Source organism: Sphaeramia orbicularis, chromosome 20, assembly GCF_902148855.1.
Source record: "Sphaeramia orbicularis chromosome 20, fSphaOr1.1, whole genome shotgun sequence".
Classification (NCBI taxonomy): Eukaryota; Metazoa; Chordata; class Actinopteri; order Kurtiformes; family Apogonidae; genus Sphaeramia; species Sphaeramia orbicularis.
The window spans coordinates 23,501,133-23,522,873 of NC_043976.1; the positions used below are offsets into that span (position 1 = coordinate 23,501,133).

The 21,741-nt window shown below is 37.3% G+C and overlaps 1 protein-coding gene across 3 annotated transcripts in view; it reads left to right on the forward strand.

Moving 5' to 3' along the window:
* Positions 1 to 20,900, forward strand: part of tpk1 (thiamin pyrophosphokinase 1) — a 70,050-nt gene extending 49,150 nt beyond the window's left edge. For all 3 annotated transcript variants that reach the window (XM_030123853.1, XM_030123855.1, XM_030123854.1), the window contains exon 9: positions 20,265 to 20,900. In XM_030123853.1, coding sequence (XP_029979713.1) covers positions 20,265 to 20,419 — 155 coding nt within the window. In that variant the 3' untranslated portion in view covers positions 20,420 to 20,900. The remainder of the gene's footprint in view (positions 1 to 20,264) is intronic.
* Positions 20,901 to 21,741: the final 841 nt, after the last annotated feature.

Below are 21,741 nucleotides of genomic sequence, written 5' to 3' on the forward strand. Positions count from 1 at the left end.
AGGTTGGGAAAAAATGAGCAGCTTCTTGGTTCACATGCAACCTTAATTTTCAATATACCACTCTGCTAATTTTTTAACACAGACAGTAGTACACATAAAGTATGGATTCTTATTTTGCAGTCAAATAAACTCCAGTTTCTTCTGTAGTAAGAAACACAATGAGCTTTTTATATTCTTGAGCATTGTGTGAAATTCCTATCAGACACCCATGTGAGCATCCCTATGGTCTCACCCCACTCCAAGCCTTATGACCAGCTGTGTACTTAATGAGTTGGCACAGACCACACTGCCACCCGTATGAGAGAAACCTGGACCTTCTGTCAGTAGAGCTGCATAATGTGTCTACTTCTTAGTGGTTGTCCACTTTTGCTATCTGTGTGTGTGGATGTCTCCTGGAGTCTATACACTTGAGCGAGCACACTTGTTCTGTCCTTGTTTGAACATATCTATATGCATGTCTGAATAGGCCTTAGTCCATGTCTCACTGTTTGTGTGTGTGTGTTTTGATGAGCTGCAGCCTGTTGTATATTTACTCAGCACACCTGTGAGCTGGCCTTCTGAATGGTAATAAGAGGGATTTTTTTCATGAGAGTACTATGCAGATTAGCCAGTGATAACAAGACACATAATTAATCACATGCATATTTAGGAGATGATTTCCCAATAGGGTTGAGAAGAAGGACCAGAATGAGAAGCAAAAATTTTAGACTACTCTGGATTTTTTTTGTGTTTAACTTGCATACATATGCACAGATGCAGTATCTGGGGCCTCATGTATAAAGACTTGTGTGGATTTCATACTGAAACCTGGCAAATGCTTAAATCCAGAAAAGAACGCACAAAAAAATCCAGATGAATAAAACTGTGCGTACGCCCAAATCCAAGTACATTTCCTTTATACATCCCAATCAGCGTGGAATTGAGCGCATATGTTGGAGTACCTGACTCCTCCCTCTCCACGCCCACATTTAAATATGCAAATCAGTATAAATGGGGTCTGCAGGTGGGATTCCCTCTGGGATTCCCCTCTCTGCATGATCAGATGATGACGTCAAGGTGGACGTGAAGCGGAGGCCAAAACAGGCAGAAGGAGAAAAGAGATGAACTCAGCCCATTTGAGGAAAGAGTTGCCACTATTGTGGGTGACACTTTTCTCACAGGGCTGATGCGTATCACCCCCAAGGTAAATATAAATTTAGTATTTGTGTAACTTACACATTAGTTCATTCTACACATACAATAGTCTGATCACAGTCAAACAAGATAAAGGTTCATGCGTAATCATGCCAGGATATCAAAGAGGAAATCATAGACTTTGACTCATGTCTAATCACTCAAATTATTATTTTCCAACAATGAGACAGAAGACGGTCAGACGCAGTATCATCCTTCTGTCACAGAGACTTCCTGTTGCCTCCCCGGCATTTGCTGATCCTCCGGTCCAGCAGCCAGCTGCTGATGCCCGTCTGATTGGCATGGGTCCGTTCTCACCTGAGTCACATTAGGACATCGTGAGGACAATCGGCAGAGCCAATGAGCGACTGGACCGACTTATAAATGTTCTCACAGACATGAACACTCCATTAAATGCAATTATCAACCAGTGAATTTTGTGTCCTTGTCTCTTTATGTGGTTGTTGCTTAATGTCCTCTTGGGCAGGATTGTTATTGATGGGTCCAGGGTCTGGTTGGTTCTGGTTCTGGTGGTGGATGTGCTGCTCTGGCAGTAGGATGACGTGCTGGTGTGTTCATTGTTCTTCTGTGTATCTCTGATTTGCACATCAATTGGAGGAATGACCTTTTTCACATTATTAACAGTTTCCCAGTGTCACCTCTTAAGTGTCGCCAATGATTCAAAAGCACTAGAATCGTGTGTACGCCAGCTATGGAGTTGGCGTGGAGGACCGCGCATTTCCATGGTCATTTCACTCTTTATACATCTGAACATGAGCGAGGAAAAGGGCGTACGCCAGGTTTTTGTGCATCCGCACACTTTATACATGAGGCCTCTGATGTTGTGATACAAACTTTTACTGCATTCCTTTTTTATTGTTAGTATCAGTTTGTGTTTTCGCAATGGGTTTTTACTGCAACCTGCTGTGGTAAACCAATCTCATGTCTTTGCCACTCTCGGGTGACACTAGGACTCTTTAGAAGTCCATTGAAATCATCCCCCTCACTTGTGTTCAAAGGGTTACTATTATGAAAAATATATGATCTTTCTACAAAGAAAGAGTTTTGGGCTGTCAGCCATTACAGCCTCATTGGCCCTATAGAGATTTTTTGCTTCCATCTAGAGCTTGTTTAAACTCCTGCTTTAAAGAGTAAAATTCTGCAGTGATTCATGTTGTTTGGACTCAAAGCGTAAATTTGGGATGAATAGTCAGTTATTCAGCAGATGTTTTCTTTCTTTTTTTGTTTTTACTCCAGATAAGTGTACATGAGAAATACTCCAGGCGCAAATTAATTATCACATCTTGACTTTTTTATGATAGTTTATCAATAATTAATATTGTTATGGAATCAGATCAGACCCAGTACACATGTGTGTTCACAGAGCTGGGCTTCAGCTTACAGTGAAATGATTCAGATTTCATGTCAGGAAAGTATTTGAACAAGGAAAATATGGATCTAATAATTATCTTGTAATAAATTAATCAAGAATAAATTACTAAGTTTTGTGTTTTTCACATAAAAAAAGATGGTAAAATCTATATCTAAAAGTTTCAAACCCTCAAATATTCTCTAGCTACAGTAGATTTCAGTACAATTCACCGTCTTGTAACCTTCACTATTTTTCATTCCTCATTACAGATTATTTTCCACCCATTGGCTTGTCTTGTGCTGTGATAGAGTTGATTGTGAGGTGGAATTTCCTCTAAACCTCCAAAGAGACATAGCTATAGGGGGCAAAATATGTTATTCTTTGTTATTTTTTCCATGTTGACCTCTTCACTCTTAAAGGCCGAGCAGAGACAGTCCAGTGTCAACTCTACTGTCAGCGCGGAAACTTAAAGCACAGGGTCAGCGCCCCGTGGCACCAAGAGAAAGGGGACACCGCTGGCAGCCGAGCAGAGTCTTGCAGAGCAGTGCAGAAGCAATCTGCTCAGAAGCTAATATAGTTGATTATAATGGTAATCCTCCACGGCATAAAATTTGGCATCAGGACAATCAAGTCATGTTGGTGTTTACTGCAGCATTTAACAACTATTGCTTGTGTTGGTTTGTTTAATTAAGAACTATATGCTTGTGTTGTCTTTCATAGCTGTTGATCAGAAGTCACCTTCCAGTCTCATTTCACCTTCATTTGTTGTCTGAATTAGGGCTGTAACTGACAATTACTTTCAGTCTTGATTAATCTAAAAAAATATCCGTCGATAACTGTCTCCAGAATCCCAAAATCAATACCTTGTCAAGTTAAGCTAAATATATTTTTTACTTTATTTTCATAAATTGCTGCATTTTCATAAATATACAGTACAGTGCTAAAGTCCTTGTCTTACATTAGGTTTGTTGGTTTCATAAAGTTCTAATACCCACATATAAGCATTTTTCAGTTTATGTATTATGATACATCTGGATACATGGGAAGTTTGTACAGCAGTAAAAGCAAAAGCTTCTATGAACCAAAGTGGAAGTATTTAGTATAATCTCCCTTTACACTTGTCTGTAACACTTTTGTTCAGTCAGTGTGCCATTCATTATATTGTTATTCTGATGTTTTATACAGTCTTTCATTCAATACACGGAAGACGCTCCTAATTGTTAGTGCTGCTTCTTGTCATGGGGTCAGAGGTCACACTAAATGGTGACTTTTGGAACCCATTTAGTTCAGTTTGTTTGTGTGTGTCTTTAGGACTTTGCACATATTTCCTGCATGTTCTTGTTATAGCTTAAGAAAACGAGAATGAGAAATAAATATGTAAGCTCATTTCAACCTTGCAAAACCAACAAACCTAGAGGTGCCTAAGCTTTTGCAAGAGTTGCAAAAGAGTAAATGTGCATAGATGAAATCAAACCATCTGAATTAGTGACTGACTGAAAAAGACATGACAACAATTTTAGACTATAACTAGAAAAGCACTCAGAGAGCGCAGACCTCCCCTAAGGCAGATAACCCCCCCCCCGATCACCACCAAAATTTAATAATTTGTTCCTTGTATCCAGTATCAACATTTCCTGAAAATTTCATTAAAATCTATTCATAACTTTTTGAGTTATCTTGCTAACAAACAAACAAACCCCAATGAAAACATAACCTCCACTGTTCCTTGGCGGAGGACATAACAGAATGTTCCTCCTCTGTTTATTAGAATCATGCGTAATGCAGCCAGTACTGCCACCTGCTGGTGACAAAATGCAGCTTATACTGTATTATTCCCTCCAAACAAATTTAAAGAACCATTAAATTCGCATTTACTTTTTTTTTTTTTTTTTACAAATTTATTTCAGATTCACTTTAAATATTATGGAAACACAACTATAGAGGTAAAGAAAACATAAAAATACACGAGGCTGTTTTCAGACAATCATAGCTTCTTTCTGTACAACACTGACTCCAAACAGTTATTTGATTACACTGAATAACAAAAAAAAAGTCTTCATCTGCTGCTAGAGGAACAACTCTGATCTTGACTAAATCAGACATGCTGATTGTAAATGTGACATCTCAATTCTCTGCTGTGTCATGACTTTTAGCTATGCACAAGTCAGTATATTAGCATTAGCAGAATATCACATCAGCATTTTAGTTGTATATATTTAGGAAAAAATCAGGTATTTTTCTCCCAGGAGCAAAAGAAATCATTGTTGAACAGCTTAACCTAAATAATGAGAATAACCAGTACTCGAGTTGAGGCGGGATACCAACCCCCTGAAACATAAACGGTCAAAACCATCCCTCTTCTAAAACTGCCACCCCCCTTTTCCATCCCTTATGTCATTTTATTAATGAATGTGGTATTACTGCTATTTCAACATTTGGAGGATTTTGCGCATATTGAATTGATATTGATTGTCTAAATATGAGACCAAGCTGCTCAGCAAAATAGATAATGTTAGTTGAGAGTTTGTCCGGGATTTGTTTGACAACAAAAACAATTGAAGACATTAGCTAAAATTTTGACATTCAAGGCAGGTAAAGTTGACGTTGTAATTTAATTAAAAATCCACTGGAAAAGCAAGGTCATGTGCTTTTAATAATTTGTAAAACACATTTAATGTGCTGACAGTGTTTTTCTCCTTAAAATAAGTGTTAAAAAGGTGCTGTATCCTGACAGTAATCACTTAGAGTGTTTCAGTAACTTGTAAACATTTCTCTTATTGAATAGTTGGTTAAGTGACTGCCCTATTTTAACCAAAAAAAAAACATCACTTACGACACTTGACATAAGATGTCTACTCATTCTAACTAAACCAAAATGGTGTTCTTTTTTGAATTGTAATTAATGAATTCCCAATAGATTTAAAAGAACCATGAGTATGAAGTTACCCTTAATTAATCCAAGTGGGAAAATCTGTCCTCTGCATTTGACCCTAACTATAAAGGAGCAGTGGTAACCATGGCAGCCAAGGGACCGACTCCAAATCTTTGGTGTTTTCAATAACAGAAGTATCTGACACCTAACATCCATAACATACATGTTGTTTTAGGGGTATAGCCTAATGATTAGCTGTTTTAATAATGAATAATAACAAAAGGCTACACAGTTGGCCTCCCACCCTCTGTGCTGTCATCAGCTCAAATTATCTGTCCCCATATGATAAAGTCCTCCATCCCCCTTGATTTTTTTTTTTTACAACTTGAATACTGAGAATAACTTTAAATTGTGATTAACTTTATAGCTGAAAACAAGTAAAAAATGTGAGAACAACTTCATAATTGCGACTCTAACTTTCAAAACGTAGTTAATACAGCTTGATTATGCTCTATTAAATTCAAAGAAAGCATAAACATGAGTAGATAGTGCAGTGCAAATCTAAATATAAATGAATGCTATTTTCTCATTTAATTATCCATTTAAACAGGCAAAATGATTATGATTTCTATTTTTTTTTTTGGTCCAGCAGTGCAGTAGATACAGTGGTATCTGTGTTCAGATCCTTCTCTCTGTAGTGAGGACGGGAGGGAAATAGTCAAATGCACCATTACTGAGGAAGTGAAAAGAGAACGTCTGGGTGGTCGTGGCTCAAGAGAGTCTTTGTAGAGACTCCTGTCTAATGAAAGGACTGCACTGCAGTAATGATACTAAACATGGGGAGTGTACTACTAAATAATGAAGTGACTGCAGCGTAGTAAAGGTAACAATGTAGGAGGAGAGCGCACATTTTATGATATGGTGAGAGTATGCTAATAGTCACACAGGAGGCCAGTGATGATATTAAATATGAATAAACATGAATACAGTACGGTGATTTCAACACAGTCATGAGAAACGGCTTTCTTAGTAGCCATGGTCCACTTTTGTAAAACTGCACACAACTGTATACTGTACCTATTGTAGGTGTGATAATTTACACTTTGTACCGCTCATTTTCTTTGCAGTTTCGTCTGTGTTTTCCTTATTTCCTTCCTTTCCTCGCTTTTGTCTTGCTAACACTTTCCTTTTGTTATTAGATTCTGTCACATCTGAGCTACTTATCACTTTCTGCACATTACATTGATTTTCAGTCATCAGCTCTAAACTCCCCCTAGGAAACTGTCAGTAAATACATTAAACGTGTGTGTGTGTTATTTTACTGACACTCAGCTTGCATCCATGTGTGTTTGTATTTTATGTTGAGTTGTGGGATTTCCACAGTAGCTTAGGGCAGTTTTCCTCAACAATATCATTTGCCTTGAAAGAGAGACGTCTTTTGACTGTCTCCGCAGCATAAACCAAATAACCAATAGACAGAATGTTAAGTGAGACATCAACTTCACAGTTATCCTGTCTTTGGTGACAAACAATTTAATACTGATGCTAAGTTACATTTATCTTAAATGCATTATTTTGCAGTATTTGCAAATATTTTTTTATGTTACATGCATTGTCTCTCTGGGTACTCCGGCTTCCTCCCACCATCCAAAGACATGCACTAGTAGGTTAATTGGTTAATCTAAATTGCCCATAGGTGTGAATGTGAGAGTGATTGGTTGTTTGTCTGTATGTCAGCCTGGTGACATGTCCAGGGTGTACCCCACCTTCGCCTATAAGTAACTGGGATAGGCTCCAGTGACCCCCGCAACCCTAGTGAGGATAAAGCTGGTTCAGAAGCTGAATGAATGAATGAATTATTTGCATTGTGCCAACTACCAGAATTTAAATTTTCATTTTATTCCATTCCATAAATTTTAGCTCAGCTTGACACTATCTTATAAAAGTATACAAACAATCAACATTCATATAAAATATGATATGCACCAATTTGTTGGTTTGATTTTTTTTAATACAAATACTGTTTCCACTCACTAGCTTTAATTGCAGAAGTATTTTAAAAAGCACATTTTTCACAGTAAAGGTGTATGAGAAAACAGGAGGGTATCAAATACTGTTCTGCCTGCAAATGAGCAAATAAGTCAAAAAATTTTTGAGAAAATAAAAAAATGGACAGTGCTACTATTTCCATGTTTTTTAACTATCCTGTAAATATCAAACAGTGACTCTGGTCCGTCCTTGTACCACAACATACAGCCACCATTTATGGAAGCCACCCTGAGATTCTTTTTATTTGCTTTTTCCACCAGATTGGCCAGATTTATAACAGTGATCACAAAACATGAGATTCATCGGAGTTCTGAAAGTTTACTTTTCACTAGGACTTCAAAATCAACCTCACATAGTGTGACTGTTGCTGGAATGTGACTTTGTTTGGCTCAATCAAATATGCACTCAAAAGTTGGCTAAAACTGACCAAATTCTGAAAAAAAAATCATTAAAGATAAAGCTAAACATACAGGTTGTTTTCAGTGTTTTTAAATGTATTGAAAGGTGGAAGTTCAGTGCATAAATTTAAAGTACATTCCAAAGTCTGGCAGTATATTACAGCTTCCTGCATGCTTAAATATTTGTAGCATAAGCTTTGTCAAATCCTTTAGAAGCTCAAACTGGTTTACTGATACCAATGATTATGCAAAGTAAGGGCGAGTTCTTTGCACTCTTGATTGGTCATGCCCATGCACATAAACCCCGACCGAGCTCATGTGGGCCAAACTGTGATTTTTGATGGGTGTTGTCTGCAGTAACCCTTTAAGACCCCTGCCAATTTATTTGCATAAAGTAGCTCTAAACTCTGCTCTTCCCCTGCTCGTTTCTGAGCCACTGTGCATGCCATTGCCCTTGCGTTACCCTGCAGAAAATAAGTGGCCATGGACCGCCCACAGCAGATATTCAATGTAACATTAATCTGACATAAAGGGATGTCATTGAATCTCTGCAACCATGAAAGTAGGAGAGGAGTTACCCAGCGAAAACCCACTGCTCTAGCACAGCAACCTTGCTATTCATACTGAGCCTAATTCTATATGTGTGTGTATGTGGCCATGCATTGGGTATTTTAAGTATGTATCTGGATGTTTAACTGCATTTACTTGGCAGCTGGTGCATGCCCCCTTATTATGGATCTATTTACACTGATTGTAATGTTTAGCAATGCTTGGCCTCAAATCTAACAGAGATGGAGACAAATTCAGTCCTGCAAGCCTCATACACATACTGATAACTCTTATTAAAGTATATAAATCCTGTAGTTTGGATCCTAATGACCTGCCTTATTTCCTTACTTTCTCTGTCCTGTTTAGTTATCATTAGAAACAGTTGTGTCAAACTCATTATGTCAAGGTGATTGTGTTTAACATATACCTACATATTAATTTTTTGTAAGGGTTTTGCATGATGAGGTGCAAACACAAGCAGGAGCAGTTAGCAATCCAGCGAAAATTCTCCCTTACTTTCTGCAAATAATTAATGACTGCTTATCTTAATGCCAAACACATACATATTTATACTCAAAGATAAAGTGTAATGAGATGCTTATTAAAGCATGGGAGGATGGAGGTAAGTAAGCCCTACTGAAGTCTACTTTTTCAGTGCATGAGGTGACTATTCCCTCTATAGTGAGATCTGTTTTTTGGGGTTATTTTTTTTTTAGGTTGGTAATAAATTACAGTTATTGTGGAATTTTATTTTCAGTAAAAATATGGCTGTCTGTATGCATATTTCTCAGGATACATTAAAGGAACAGGAGCTGAAAACCAAGAGAAAAAAACTTAGACAATACATGCATTCCTTTTGCAGCTCTCTCCTCTCAGCCCAAAAGACTAGTTCTAATCCCAGATGACCTGACGTTGTTTTATACTGTTCATGTTTTCCATGCTTTGGAGTAGATCTGCAGAGGAAGGGGCAGATAACATCTCAGTGATCAATAATTTTTAAAATTTTTTTTTTTTTAGTTTAGTTAGTTTAGTTTATTTCAAATATGCAACAAGACAAAGTAATCTTACTTAGTCGTTAGAAGTAAAACAGTAAGAAATCATGGAAAGAAACAAAAACACAAAAACAAAGCTTATACATATACATGACTTCATTTGCACATTCAATCATCACAAAACACCTGTGATTTCCCCAAATTTGAGCATCATGGTGTCTATTTTTTTCCAGCGTGAACACATAGGCAAAGAATCAGTATGAATCTAATGTCCTCTCAGACTTCAGTGACAATATACTGAAAATTTCAGCTTGGTGTCACTAAAATCAAACACTGCAGCTTTGATTGATTAATATGTTCTTTGTCGATTTTGTTGGACTTGATAACTGTCTCTTTATAGCACTAATGTATGGATAGCTTTTTTTTTTTTTTTTTTTTTTATCATTTTATACTTAATGTGTGACTTAATTCTCAGATATTTTAAAACTCGCAGCCTGTTTAAAAGTTCTCTCTTATACTATATTAAGTTTTAATTTTCTCTTTTCTTCTTTGCTTTTATGGTTATTACTTTTTGTAGAGTTGTTCGGTGCTTTTATATTAATGGTATGAGAGCTAATATTGAGAGATAAAACCTTCCCTGGCAGTCATCAAAAGGATTTGTAAAAACCGTATATAGTGTACCTTCATTTACAAAAGACGTCAAACTAAACATGTGCTCAGAGAGTCATTGTAAAAGAGGGTGTCTGGCTTTGAGAAGTCGACTGTGTCTCATTTTTTAGTGATGCGTATTGTGCTCAATTTAACTCTCGATACATTCACTCCATAGCTTCAAGTGATGTATTTAAAGACAGCTGTCCTCTATCATTTTTATGACTTCTGCATGTTTAAAGGAAAAGTTGCATGGAAGTCATGACGGTCTTAAGATCTTTGACAATCCAAACTATTTAACTGCTGTCTCTGAGGGCTTCATATCACAAGACAAAGCATTTTTATGCTGTAATATCACATTTTTTAATTTCTCTTCCAAGTAATGATTAAAATTTAATACACTATAGTACTATGTTAAGGTATTTAAAATTGTGTGTAGTCATTATCTATGCTTGTAGTCTTGTCGTGAGTGAATGTCAGGGGCCTTGACTAATACATTACAGAGCCCATGGTACTTTTAGGGACCTGAAAATAGACAGGCGCTTAATTCAAGCTGTCAAACACACAAAAAACGACACAAATTCTCTCTTTTTTGCTTTTGAAATGCAATACGGAGCTCAGTCAAAACCATGTCAGCCACAGTGTAAACGGCCAACACATGCCTCAGACTCTTTGTCTTTAAACACTGTCATTTTCCATTATGCCACTCTCTGGCTGCCAACTATTATACCCCTCAAGAAGAAAATGGGGGTCAACAGATATTCTCAGAAGATGAAAGTCCTCCAAGTATGCATTTTAAGGACTTTTAAATCACCACAAACTTTACTCCAGCAAGTAAAATGCGAAGTCCTTATGGGTGATTATGGTGACAAAGGTCAGAGAGACAATCGTTCTCATCTACAGTGCGACTGCTGGAACCTCCTAACATACTGTATGTGTGTGGGTTATGTGCTGGCGTGCAGAAACCTCCTTAGTCATTTCTTTGTGACTCAGCCCTCTCCTATCTGACAGCTTAATATTAAAAAGCCTTCATCCTGCAGCAACACAGTCTGAGTTATGGCTTTTGGCTCACGCGTGTGTGATTGTGTGCATTAAAACCTGCTTCGTCATGATGTTTTCAGCTTAGCGTGGATCATAATGAACAACAAATTTGAATAGCTGTCATCTACAACCAACTCTTTCCTGCATAAAGTGTGGGCTCAGGTTGATGTGTTTTTTTTATACGCTTCTATTTTGTATGCGTGCACTTTATTGTTGCATTTCATTGTGTCCGTGTTTGTTTTTCTCAGCATGTTCGTTTCCTTTTATATGTGTATGTATGTTTGTGAAAAAGAGTGACAGAGACTTCTGTGGGCCATGAACAATGGCTGTCAGCCAAGTGATGACAGAAAGCCTGAGGACGTTTTCCTATGTAAGATTTCCATTCAGCTTATTATGCAAATAAACTGCCAGCACTCCCCAACTCTGCTTCCAACTTCAGCAAGACTTACAGTAAATCAGCGCACTAACAGGACACGATGAAACAAACGCACAAGCACACAATCCATACATTTTCTATTTATATCTGAATGTACTGTGTGATTTAGCACTGTTAGTTATAGCGATATATGTATTTTATGTATGTATATCTTATCAGATCTTATTTTAGTGTTGATGTGTTACTGAGAGCAGGAATACTGTTAAATATAGAGCACTGGAGAACAAAGAAGAAGCGGTAATATTGCACACATGATCAAATATTATTCATTGTGTGCTATGAAATATGTGCATACTTGCTTTAATCCCAGTGGACAAGTTCCCATGATATATATATATATATACATACATATATATATATATATATATATATATATATATATATATATATATATATATATATATATATATATATATATATATATATATATATGAAGCAATTACAGAATGCAAATACTCTATATGACTCTTTGTATATAAAAGGTGTTAAAAGTGTCGAAAAATGAGATGGATTCAGGCAAAATTAAGCTAAATTCTACTACATTGCATCGTATTGTAATGCTAAAAATTTACATACAGTATACCTTGACAGAAGATACTCACACAAACATCAACACACTCCAGGATAGACACATCTGTATGCATTTCCTTCACCTCTCATTCTAGTACTTCCTAGTACTACACTTGATTCACAAATAGAGACACACACAACTATTTACACACACCAAACAAAGTGAAGCACTCTGTTAAAATCTCATCTAAACTGTGAAGAACCTTCAAATGACCGACTGGATGATGTTTCTACACTCATTCCTGCATCTGTGCACAAAGGCAGACATACTATTTTGACTTCCAATGCCTGCAAACACACCTAAAAACCCATAACCTTTGTTGACACATGAAATGCAGATACACGCACACATTTCCAACATGGGCAGGTGTTAAGTTTGATAAAGGCAAACACGTGAACACAGATGGGTTTCGGCAGCAAAAGTCTCTCAGAGAGCAGAAGCAATTGAGAAATCTTAATTAAAAGTAAACTTTGGGCAAGATTAGGAAGCTTGTCCTCACTGTTAATGAGAGCATGCTGTTTATGGAATGTAAGCCTTCAAACACATCGGTATGCAAATGAGATGGTGTAAATAAGGGCTTCACTACATGTTCCATATTTTAGTTACATTCTGAAATTGAAGAATCACTGTGAAAGCTTAAAGATATGCAGCATTTTAGCGATTTAGACTGAAACAGATAAGGTGGTAGAAGTTCATTTGAGAACATGAGAAAGCACCACTGCTGCTTTGTGGGTACTCATTGTAAATGGGCTGACCTCACTGTCTATAAAGGTATGAAAATCAGTCTAGACAGCCTCCCCACTGGCCTCTTTTGCAACAAGAAGAAAACATGCTTTTACTGAGACTTTACCACCACTTATTCTATTGACCAAATCAGCAGGGATTTTCTTTATATTGAGGATTTTAGTGAGGTTTTGTACTGATGCCTGGTTCAGAAACAACAGCCTGATTAGGTGAGGCTTTTGGATCCTATTTCGTAGTTGTGAAACAGCAGGGGAAAAACATTTTGATATGGATTCAAGAGCAATAAATCTCAGAAGATGTTGACAGAACTGCCTTTTAAGTTTTGTTCTGCTGCAAAGATGAAGCGTTGGAGCTTAAGCCTTTCGCAGACGTGCAGCCGGAGATTTCAGTATTCAGGAAGCATTCTAAATACTGGGAAGGGTTGTTTTCAAAGGAGGGCAAAGCAATGTACTTTATCTTGTAGTCAAACAGATAGATGTGTCTGACAAACTTGGTTCAGCGAGGTCTTACCCAGTGTCCCTGCCAAACGCAGACATCTCTACTGTAAGATCTGTCCTCGTTCCTCTGTTTCTCATATGCAAACACATGCCCTGACCTTCTCCTATTCTCTTTGTATCTATTTTTTCTTCCTATGTTTTTTCTGTCCCATTTGTTCAGGGACACATTCTAGAGAAATTAATCTATTCTCCTTTTATCTCTATGTCTTGCTTTTCCTTTCATATCCCCTTCCTACATCTCTTACTCTGTTCTTCTGCTACACCTTTCTACATAATTCCACTGCCTCTCTCTACCCTTTCCCCCTCCCACTCTCTTTCCCCTCTCATTTCCTCTATCTCCACTTTCCTCCCGCTCGCCAAGGTCCTAGAGTGGGGAAATGAAATGTGTATGTATTCTGTAGTGGTGCAGTGTGGCAGCGGGAGGGAAAACTGCTGTTTTATGGTTTTATTTATGGATCTGTAGATTTCTGACGCTGTGCACATCACACATGGGGGACAGAGGGGGGATGAAGAGCAACCTGACATGAACCACTGCCAGTACCCCCAGTGGAACTGCAGACTACCAACGAGGTAGAGTGCACATATGCGGGTGCACATATTCATATATTCACTTATTTTGGCTCACGTACGTATGTGCTATGACCTGCTATGAAGACAAACTCTCCGATGGAAACACACTAACTCTACTATTCACTATATATTCTTTTGCATAAGCATCCATCAGTCCACCTATTCAATCCTTCCATCAAGCATGATTTATCCACCTGATCACCCTATAATCATAATATATAATACGCTGTCCTGTCTCAACTGACTGATGCCACAATCCCAGGAGAGATGTGTTTTCTTATCTGAAGGTCAACTTAAGGCTGCACAGTGTTTGTCTCCTCTCTTAGACAAACCTTACACCATCATAAACATTTAATGGAGGTGGCTATCATTGCTCAGCAGATGGTGCTAACACTGCTGCCGCACGCCTTGGCTCATGTCACGGCCAATAAATAGCCTTAAATATAAGGAGAATGTCAGACAGAGAGGAAGGACACTGCTGCATTGAAATCACTGCCTGATAATATGCACAGTGCACATTTTCTGTTAGAGAGCATTTCAGAGTTTTAGTTTCCTTTATTACAGTGAAAGAGGGGGTACTTGTTCAGTACATACAGTATTACAGTATATAATATCAGTGGAGATTTGTTGGTCATTCACAATCCGATGGAGAGCCCATTGAAATGCAGGTTTCCATTTTCTGCAAAAGTAATTCTGTTGGAATAATGTGAAACATTAATTTAAAAAAAAAAATGTGTTTTTAAATAATGAAAGTGATGTTCCCTAAGATGCCATACATCTTAGCTCTTGTCACGAATAAAAGATGTGATATGTCATATTACTTTTTACACTCAAAAAGCCAAAAAAAAAAAAAAACCCTATTCAGTGTGTACTGTCTCTTCCTGCTGTGATTTACAGTCTCTTTCCAAAACTGAGAGGACGGGAGATTTTTTTGTGAAGCACAGTAATGCATTCATCTCATTTTAGTAATTGGACAGCTCGGTGTTGAACAAACATAATTTATAGAAAATGATTTTCTCTCTCAAAGTGTGAAGTGTGATGAAATTTGATAGCCTGCTGGTTTAAAGGAGTGGAGCATCAACCCACAGACTTTAACAGAATCATTTCTGATAAGAGGCAGCCTTTCCCTGCCTGTGAGATCCAGCAATAACACTGAACCTTAAGCTTAAAGGTTTAGCATATAATATTTAATGACATCTAGTGGGGCAGTTGATTGAGCAGCTTGCACCCGTCTAAAAACACCTTTGTTTGTGCCCTACAATGGCCTCAAAGAATCATCCAAACCATTATTAAAACCAGTTTTTTTTATTTATTGTGGGCATCTTAGTTGAGGAGATATGAACTCTGGTCCCCTCTCAAATGTCATAGGTGACAATAATGCACCTTAACACTGGCTGTCACTACTACAAAACAGAAAAAAGGAGAAGTGAGGTTTGAGCCACTGGTGGATTCAGCTTATTCTATAGTAACAAAAATACAGTTCTTTTTTTCATGTAATGAAAGAAATCAAAGCATCATTAAGAATATTATATTCCATCTCTGCAATTAGATCCCCCCTAAACCCCTTTAAATCTTAAACACAGGACATTTAATACAACAAAAGGTGTATCACATACAGTAGCATAATCTTTGCAAAACAACTAAACTTGTTCAATGGGCAGTATGGTCCTTATATTGCCTAGATTTAGAGACCGCCACTTTGATTACACTGCACTAATAAATCACACATCATTTGACTCTAATGTCTAGTCTTTAAAAATGGTTCCTGAAGCATCTTTAACACGTCCTTTGAGCATCTGTGTACAAAAATCAATTGAGAAGCAAATATAGAGCAGTAATAGTCCCCTCTTCCTTTCAAAAATGGCCCTAGACACCCATAATTCCCCTCTCTACCTGTCCGCTGGACTGTGAGAGTCTGCGAGTCTCTCCTCTCTCCTCGCCCACCATCTCTCCTGGGTAATTTGTTGTGTAAATACGGTCTACTTACAGCTGACGGGCCCTTTCAGCTGTGGCGCTGGAAATGCAATTACAGGCAGCAAACATCTCCATTGTTATCACTGGAGGGTGCGACGCTCATTTTGGTCCCCTCAGCAATGGGGGCCGTTATTGATCGGTATCAGCTTTGAGGAGGGGATTACTAATGAAGCCATCTGAAAGCCTTTTGTGCTCTGTAAAGTTTGCACGCGCATGTGTTTGTGTGTGTGGCTGTGCACATTTGTTAATGTATGTGTGTTAGAGACGGAAGGAGATAATGTGCATTAGTAAATGTTGATGCCGTCCTGTTGAGCATGACTCCCAATGCGTCTTATTGCAGTGCTCTGCTGCCTCTGGTGGTAGTTTTGATGGCTACAGCTTTATTCCCTTCTTCCCTGAATGCACAGCATGGACTCCTACTTTTAATGCTAAAATTACAACATTGTGCTGATATGATAATTTTATGGTAGTAGGGTTTTTGTGACCCGGATTGGAAACCTGGGCTGTTCCATTATGCAAACCTAAAATTAATTTCAACTCAAAGCTTACCTATGATAACAGATGAGATTAATAAACTACACAACAGGCTGCTTTGACTTCTCTTTGTCTTTCCGAGCTTTGAGACGACCCTGATGCTCTGCTGGGATAAACCTGCTAAAAACACATCACCCTGCGTAGAGAGAGAACATCAGGCCAGCCCTTCAACACAGCCAGACATTATTTTACTCTGATTCACCAACAGCGCGGTGACTCTTGACTCAGTTATTAAGTACACTTCACATACAAGTCATTTTCTCCCATTTCTGTGTCAAACTGGTCTAATACCATGCTTGTTTGGCGGTCTTTGAAGCCAATTTTTTTTATACCCCTGTTTGATGTGCATGCAGGCGCCTGTGGACAAATGATTTGTTTCATTCCCTCCTGTCTTTGTTCCTTTGTGTTCATTTTTGCCTTTGCGTGAAGCGGTTGCACCCATACCGTTTCTGCATATTCATAAAACTCGTATTTTTTAATTCTCTTCATGTTTTGTCTTGTCTAGAGGATTTTGAAACAATACAAATACCAAGTGTTGGTTCAGGGTGTCAGATGTTTGAGGTGTTGCCAAATCAAGTTTTATGATTAATTAGCAACTTTATATTTTCCCCCAAGGGAAGACTGCTTTGAAATGACATATATTTAGACAAGTAATATGCCTAAAGAAAACAAATTATAAGTTTTATGACTGATGCAAAGAAAAGTGCTTTTGCTAACTTTTGGACCACAAATTTATGTGTCAGTGGAGTGTTTTGCATTTGTAGTCTTTAAAAATATACCAACATTATGTGAAAGATTGAAAAATGTAATATATTCTGCACTAATGATGTAACCACTGTTGCCTTGACTCCCAATTTTCTTGGACTGGTGGAAAATGCTTCTCTTTAAATATACCCAGACTTGCAGCTTAATAATGAATTTAATTTGATTGGAAACATAACACACCCATAATTGAAGTCTCCGGCAAGCAATATTTATATACTGAACTTGATCTTGTATGCTTATGCACACAAATAAATACTTGGTTTATTTGAGTGATTCATGTGTTGCACGTACAGATTGCTAGCACAGTAGACATCCTACCTTAAGGATGAAGTATTGTGTTGTATTTGTCTGTGTAAAGCAACTATTTCCTGTCTCGGTAAAATGGCTTGAGGCTAGATGTCTTCTAAAGTAATATACATTTACCTGTATAATAGAGTGTGGTGGAAAAGTAAAATCAATACATTTGCTGTGGTTAGGTGCATCTATTTATGCTACAGAAACATGCTGATATGCGTGACGACACCAATTCAGTTCAGTTTCAGACAATCACCTTTTATTGCCCACTGCTATCAAGCAGGAAAACTAGACAAGTTTGCTTCAAAAAAGTCAAATAAAAGTTAAGGCTAATGACGTTCATTTTGTCTTCTGTTTATGTAATTATACTTTTCTTTTTTCTTTTGTTCAGATGAGGTATAGTTTTTAGATGTTACCTGCTTTACAGTTTTGACTGTGACTCCAGTCTTCCTCAGACGCCTCTGAGGAAAGTTACCACTGAAAGTTAAACAAGTGGTGCCAGGCACAACAAACCCCGTCCCTTGCACGTATTGTATCTTATTTTGGCATTGATCCATCTGATGTCATCATGTCTATGCGTGTGGTGATGTCAGCATATCCATTGCCTCTATATATGTGCCAAGTTTGAAGTAAATTGAAACAAAATTCATGTTGTATCGACATGTGAAATTTCAGCCATTATGAGTGAATGGGAGAAGAAAAAAGATTTTAAAAATTCATAAAAAATTTGAACTTTGACCTAATGTTCCCAAAATGTAATGACGTCTCTTCTGGATCTCTGGCGATCTATAAACCCAATATGGTATGAATTCAACCAATAGTTTTGCTGCTGCAGACATATGAAATTTCACCCATTATAAGTACGTAAATGGGAGAAGAAAAAAGGTTTAAAAAAAATTAATTAAAAACGTGAACTTTGACCTACTGTTCCCAAAATGTAATGAGATCTATTCTGGGTCACTGGCAATCTATAAACCCAATTTGGTATGAATTCAACTGATAATTTTGCTGCTAGAGTGTTAACAAACCAATAAAATGGTATTGTTGTTTATCGAAGCACTGAGACACAAACAAGTCAAAGTCTTCCATGATACCTCACCTGCATTAGAGCCAAAGCTTGTCTTTTAATAAACAATACAACATATGGACACATTTAGAACAAAATTTGGCAGATATGCTGACTTGGAGGGTCAGAAACTCTCTTTTGAATTAATTTACTACAGATTATACTGCAATAGTCAGAGATAACGGTGGATGAATAATGTTGCAACGGAAAGCCCTGAGTGTAAATCTCTAAGACAAGTTTGCACTTTTCACATTAGATACAATCCAACAGCTCCACTCTCAGAGCCCCTGTCAGCTCAGTTTGCTCAGGGTAAATGTTGTGTGAATAAATCCGACTGTTAATGGAAAAAAATGGCACACAGATTAATATTCTGACCATTTGAGCTTGTTGAAGCGCGGTGAATGGTTTGCTATTGTCTTTAAAACATATTTGCATGAATGCATTCTCTTCCTATTTTCATCCACTCTATGTTCAGCCATTAAGTTAAGAGGAGATATAGACATTACCTTTAACTTTACAAATCATAAAATCTTTTAAACTTATTTGATTCTTAATAATCACAGAAACTCCTACTGGGATGGTGTGATGTTCTTATTTTTTCAGAACTTCCTAGTGTGGCCACTAGAGGTCAGTGTTGCCCAAGTGTCTTTTCATACTTCAGTGGTTCAGTTTGGTCAGATTACAGATCATCCACATTCTCTAACTAAGTTTCGTGAAATAACTGATTTTTATGTTGCAAAGTATAGAATAATCTCTACTTTTACCTTTTAAAATGTTGTAAACTGAGTGACCAAGTGATAAATTAGTAACATCTGCGTTTTCTAGGTTATTTTTTGACATTCAATGTATTAAAGCATAGAGATGTCCTGTGTTAAATACTATATGTAAATTCTTCGTATCATCAGTTTATGGTTACAGAAGTACTCAAACATGACAATCTCAATCCTTCCTCCTCCATGAAGTGTCGCCTCTCCTTCTTTGTCTTAGAATCGGAACACCTCAGTGGTCACCGTTCCTCTTAGTGGCAGCTGAGCCGTTCAAAGAGGAGCATTTTCTCTTTTGTGAGGATATTTAAGCACCTCAGTAGTCACAAATGTGGACTATGCTCAGTGGCCTTTGCATAATAGCCTTCGGATGTGTGTGGTTATGTTTCTGAACTCTGTGTGGACTCCTTGCTAGGTCCAAATTTCCATGCTCTGAGTCATATGAGCACTTTACTTCCATTATAGTTCTTATAAATCCTCACAGCTCAATGCATTTAAAATCATTGCATCTATTAAATACAGGCAAATGTTGAACATGTTGCATAAATGAGACCTAAAATCTCCTTTCATCTTACAAATGTGACATTTCAAGGTGTTTTGTAAATTGATATTTTACCCTGGATCTTCATATTTGTTGGGTAGTAAACATGTACTGACTGTCATATGCAATAAATCATGTTAAATGGGTTGAGATTGTTATAATGTCTAAGTAACATAAATGTACTGAGTGTCGGTTACATACTTTTAATATGTATTTAGAAATGGACTATGGCACTGATATCTGTGTCTATTAATGTCAGTTTCATGTTTTTTTTTTACTAGCCTCTGACGAATAAATGTCACAAATTAAATAATACAAGCAAAAACCATTTAAAGAAACCACTACTGTGATGTACAGTTTCACTCAGTCGGCTTCCATTACAGCTGCATTAACTGTTATTATTTCTGTGTTCAGATAATCAAGTCCTGCAGTTTGGGAAGCTGGTGAGCACCTCTAACACCTTTGAGCCCGTTGCTCCTGGAGACCCCAGGAAGCCCGTAACCGTGACCACAGATCAGCCTCTACTGTGGAGCATGGGCATCCGTAAGAATGGGGATGACACAGAGTAGATTTTGTACTGACATCTGTATTTGACACATGGATATTCTACAACTCAGTGAAGACAAACTGACTTGTTCTGATGATTTCACATGCAGTATTACATGGAAATACCATTTCTGTTTTCATGAATATTTGCTTATCTAATGGCCAAGCTTTAGTGGACCATGAAAACTGACCAAAAAAGCTGCATGTTGTTTTAAACATTTGCCAACTTGTTTTATTTTTACATTTTATTTTTTAAGAACTACTGTAAAACTTCTGCAGTCTATTCTGTGTGGACGTTTTACAGTTTGAACAGTTTTACTGCTACAATAATTAATCCATGAAGACGTATCTGATACTGACTGGAGAATCTTAGGTCTTACTCTACACTCCCTTCTGGTTCTTCTCATGACTGTATGATGTTGATGTATGATGTAAGTTTATTATGACAACTTACGAGGACTGAGATGACAGCACACTGCAGTGTGATCTGTTAAGATATATGCTGTATACGTTTGGAAACACTTAGTTTTTTAGCATCTTTAAGCAACATATGCAGTCACAGAAAAAACTATTAGACCATCAAAAGTCATCATAAACAATGGTTATGCAATCAAGTACTAACTCCTATGTGTATTATGTGACTAAAACAGACAGAAAAGAAAACATGGAATGCCTAAAAGCACTGTTTTTGGCAGTACAATGGCATAGCTATTGATGTAAGAACTGAAGTGATTTTGGTTATTATCAAGAAACCATTGAAAATGGCTAGATATCAGCTCTGAAATTAATCTCTTATGAGCTATTTTTGCTGTTATCATTCTGTTTGTCCAAACAAATGTACCTTTAGTTGTCTCAGGCAGTAAAATGAACAAGAAATTGAAGAAAACAAGGGTGGTCTAATAATTTTTTCTGTGACTAGTTGTGAGAGCTGATCTCTGTGAGATCTGTTTTCCACAACTTTTTAATTTATATACAACAAACAAGGAAATCTAACATTATGAGTATGTCTTTTAATCAAATAAATGTATAACTGCACAGACATTGGTACAAAAAGCTGAATTTTCATTAACTTCGACTGTCATATTAGACAATAATAGGAGATTCTGGATTACATACAAGTAGTTATTTCATGATCCACACAAGTTTCTGTTCACAACAGGTGTGGCGAGCATGCTAACTCATACATACATGTAGGTTAAACACACTATGGACCATTATTGACAGCATGAAAAACCATTCCACCTACCTACCATTCCATACTTCACCTAAAACATTCATCCAAGCTCTGTAAAATTAATTTAGAGAGAAAACAGTGAGTAGGAGTGTTATCTGCCATGGAGTGACC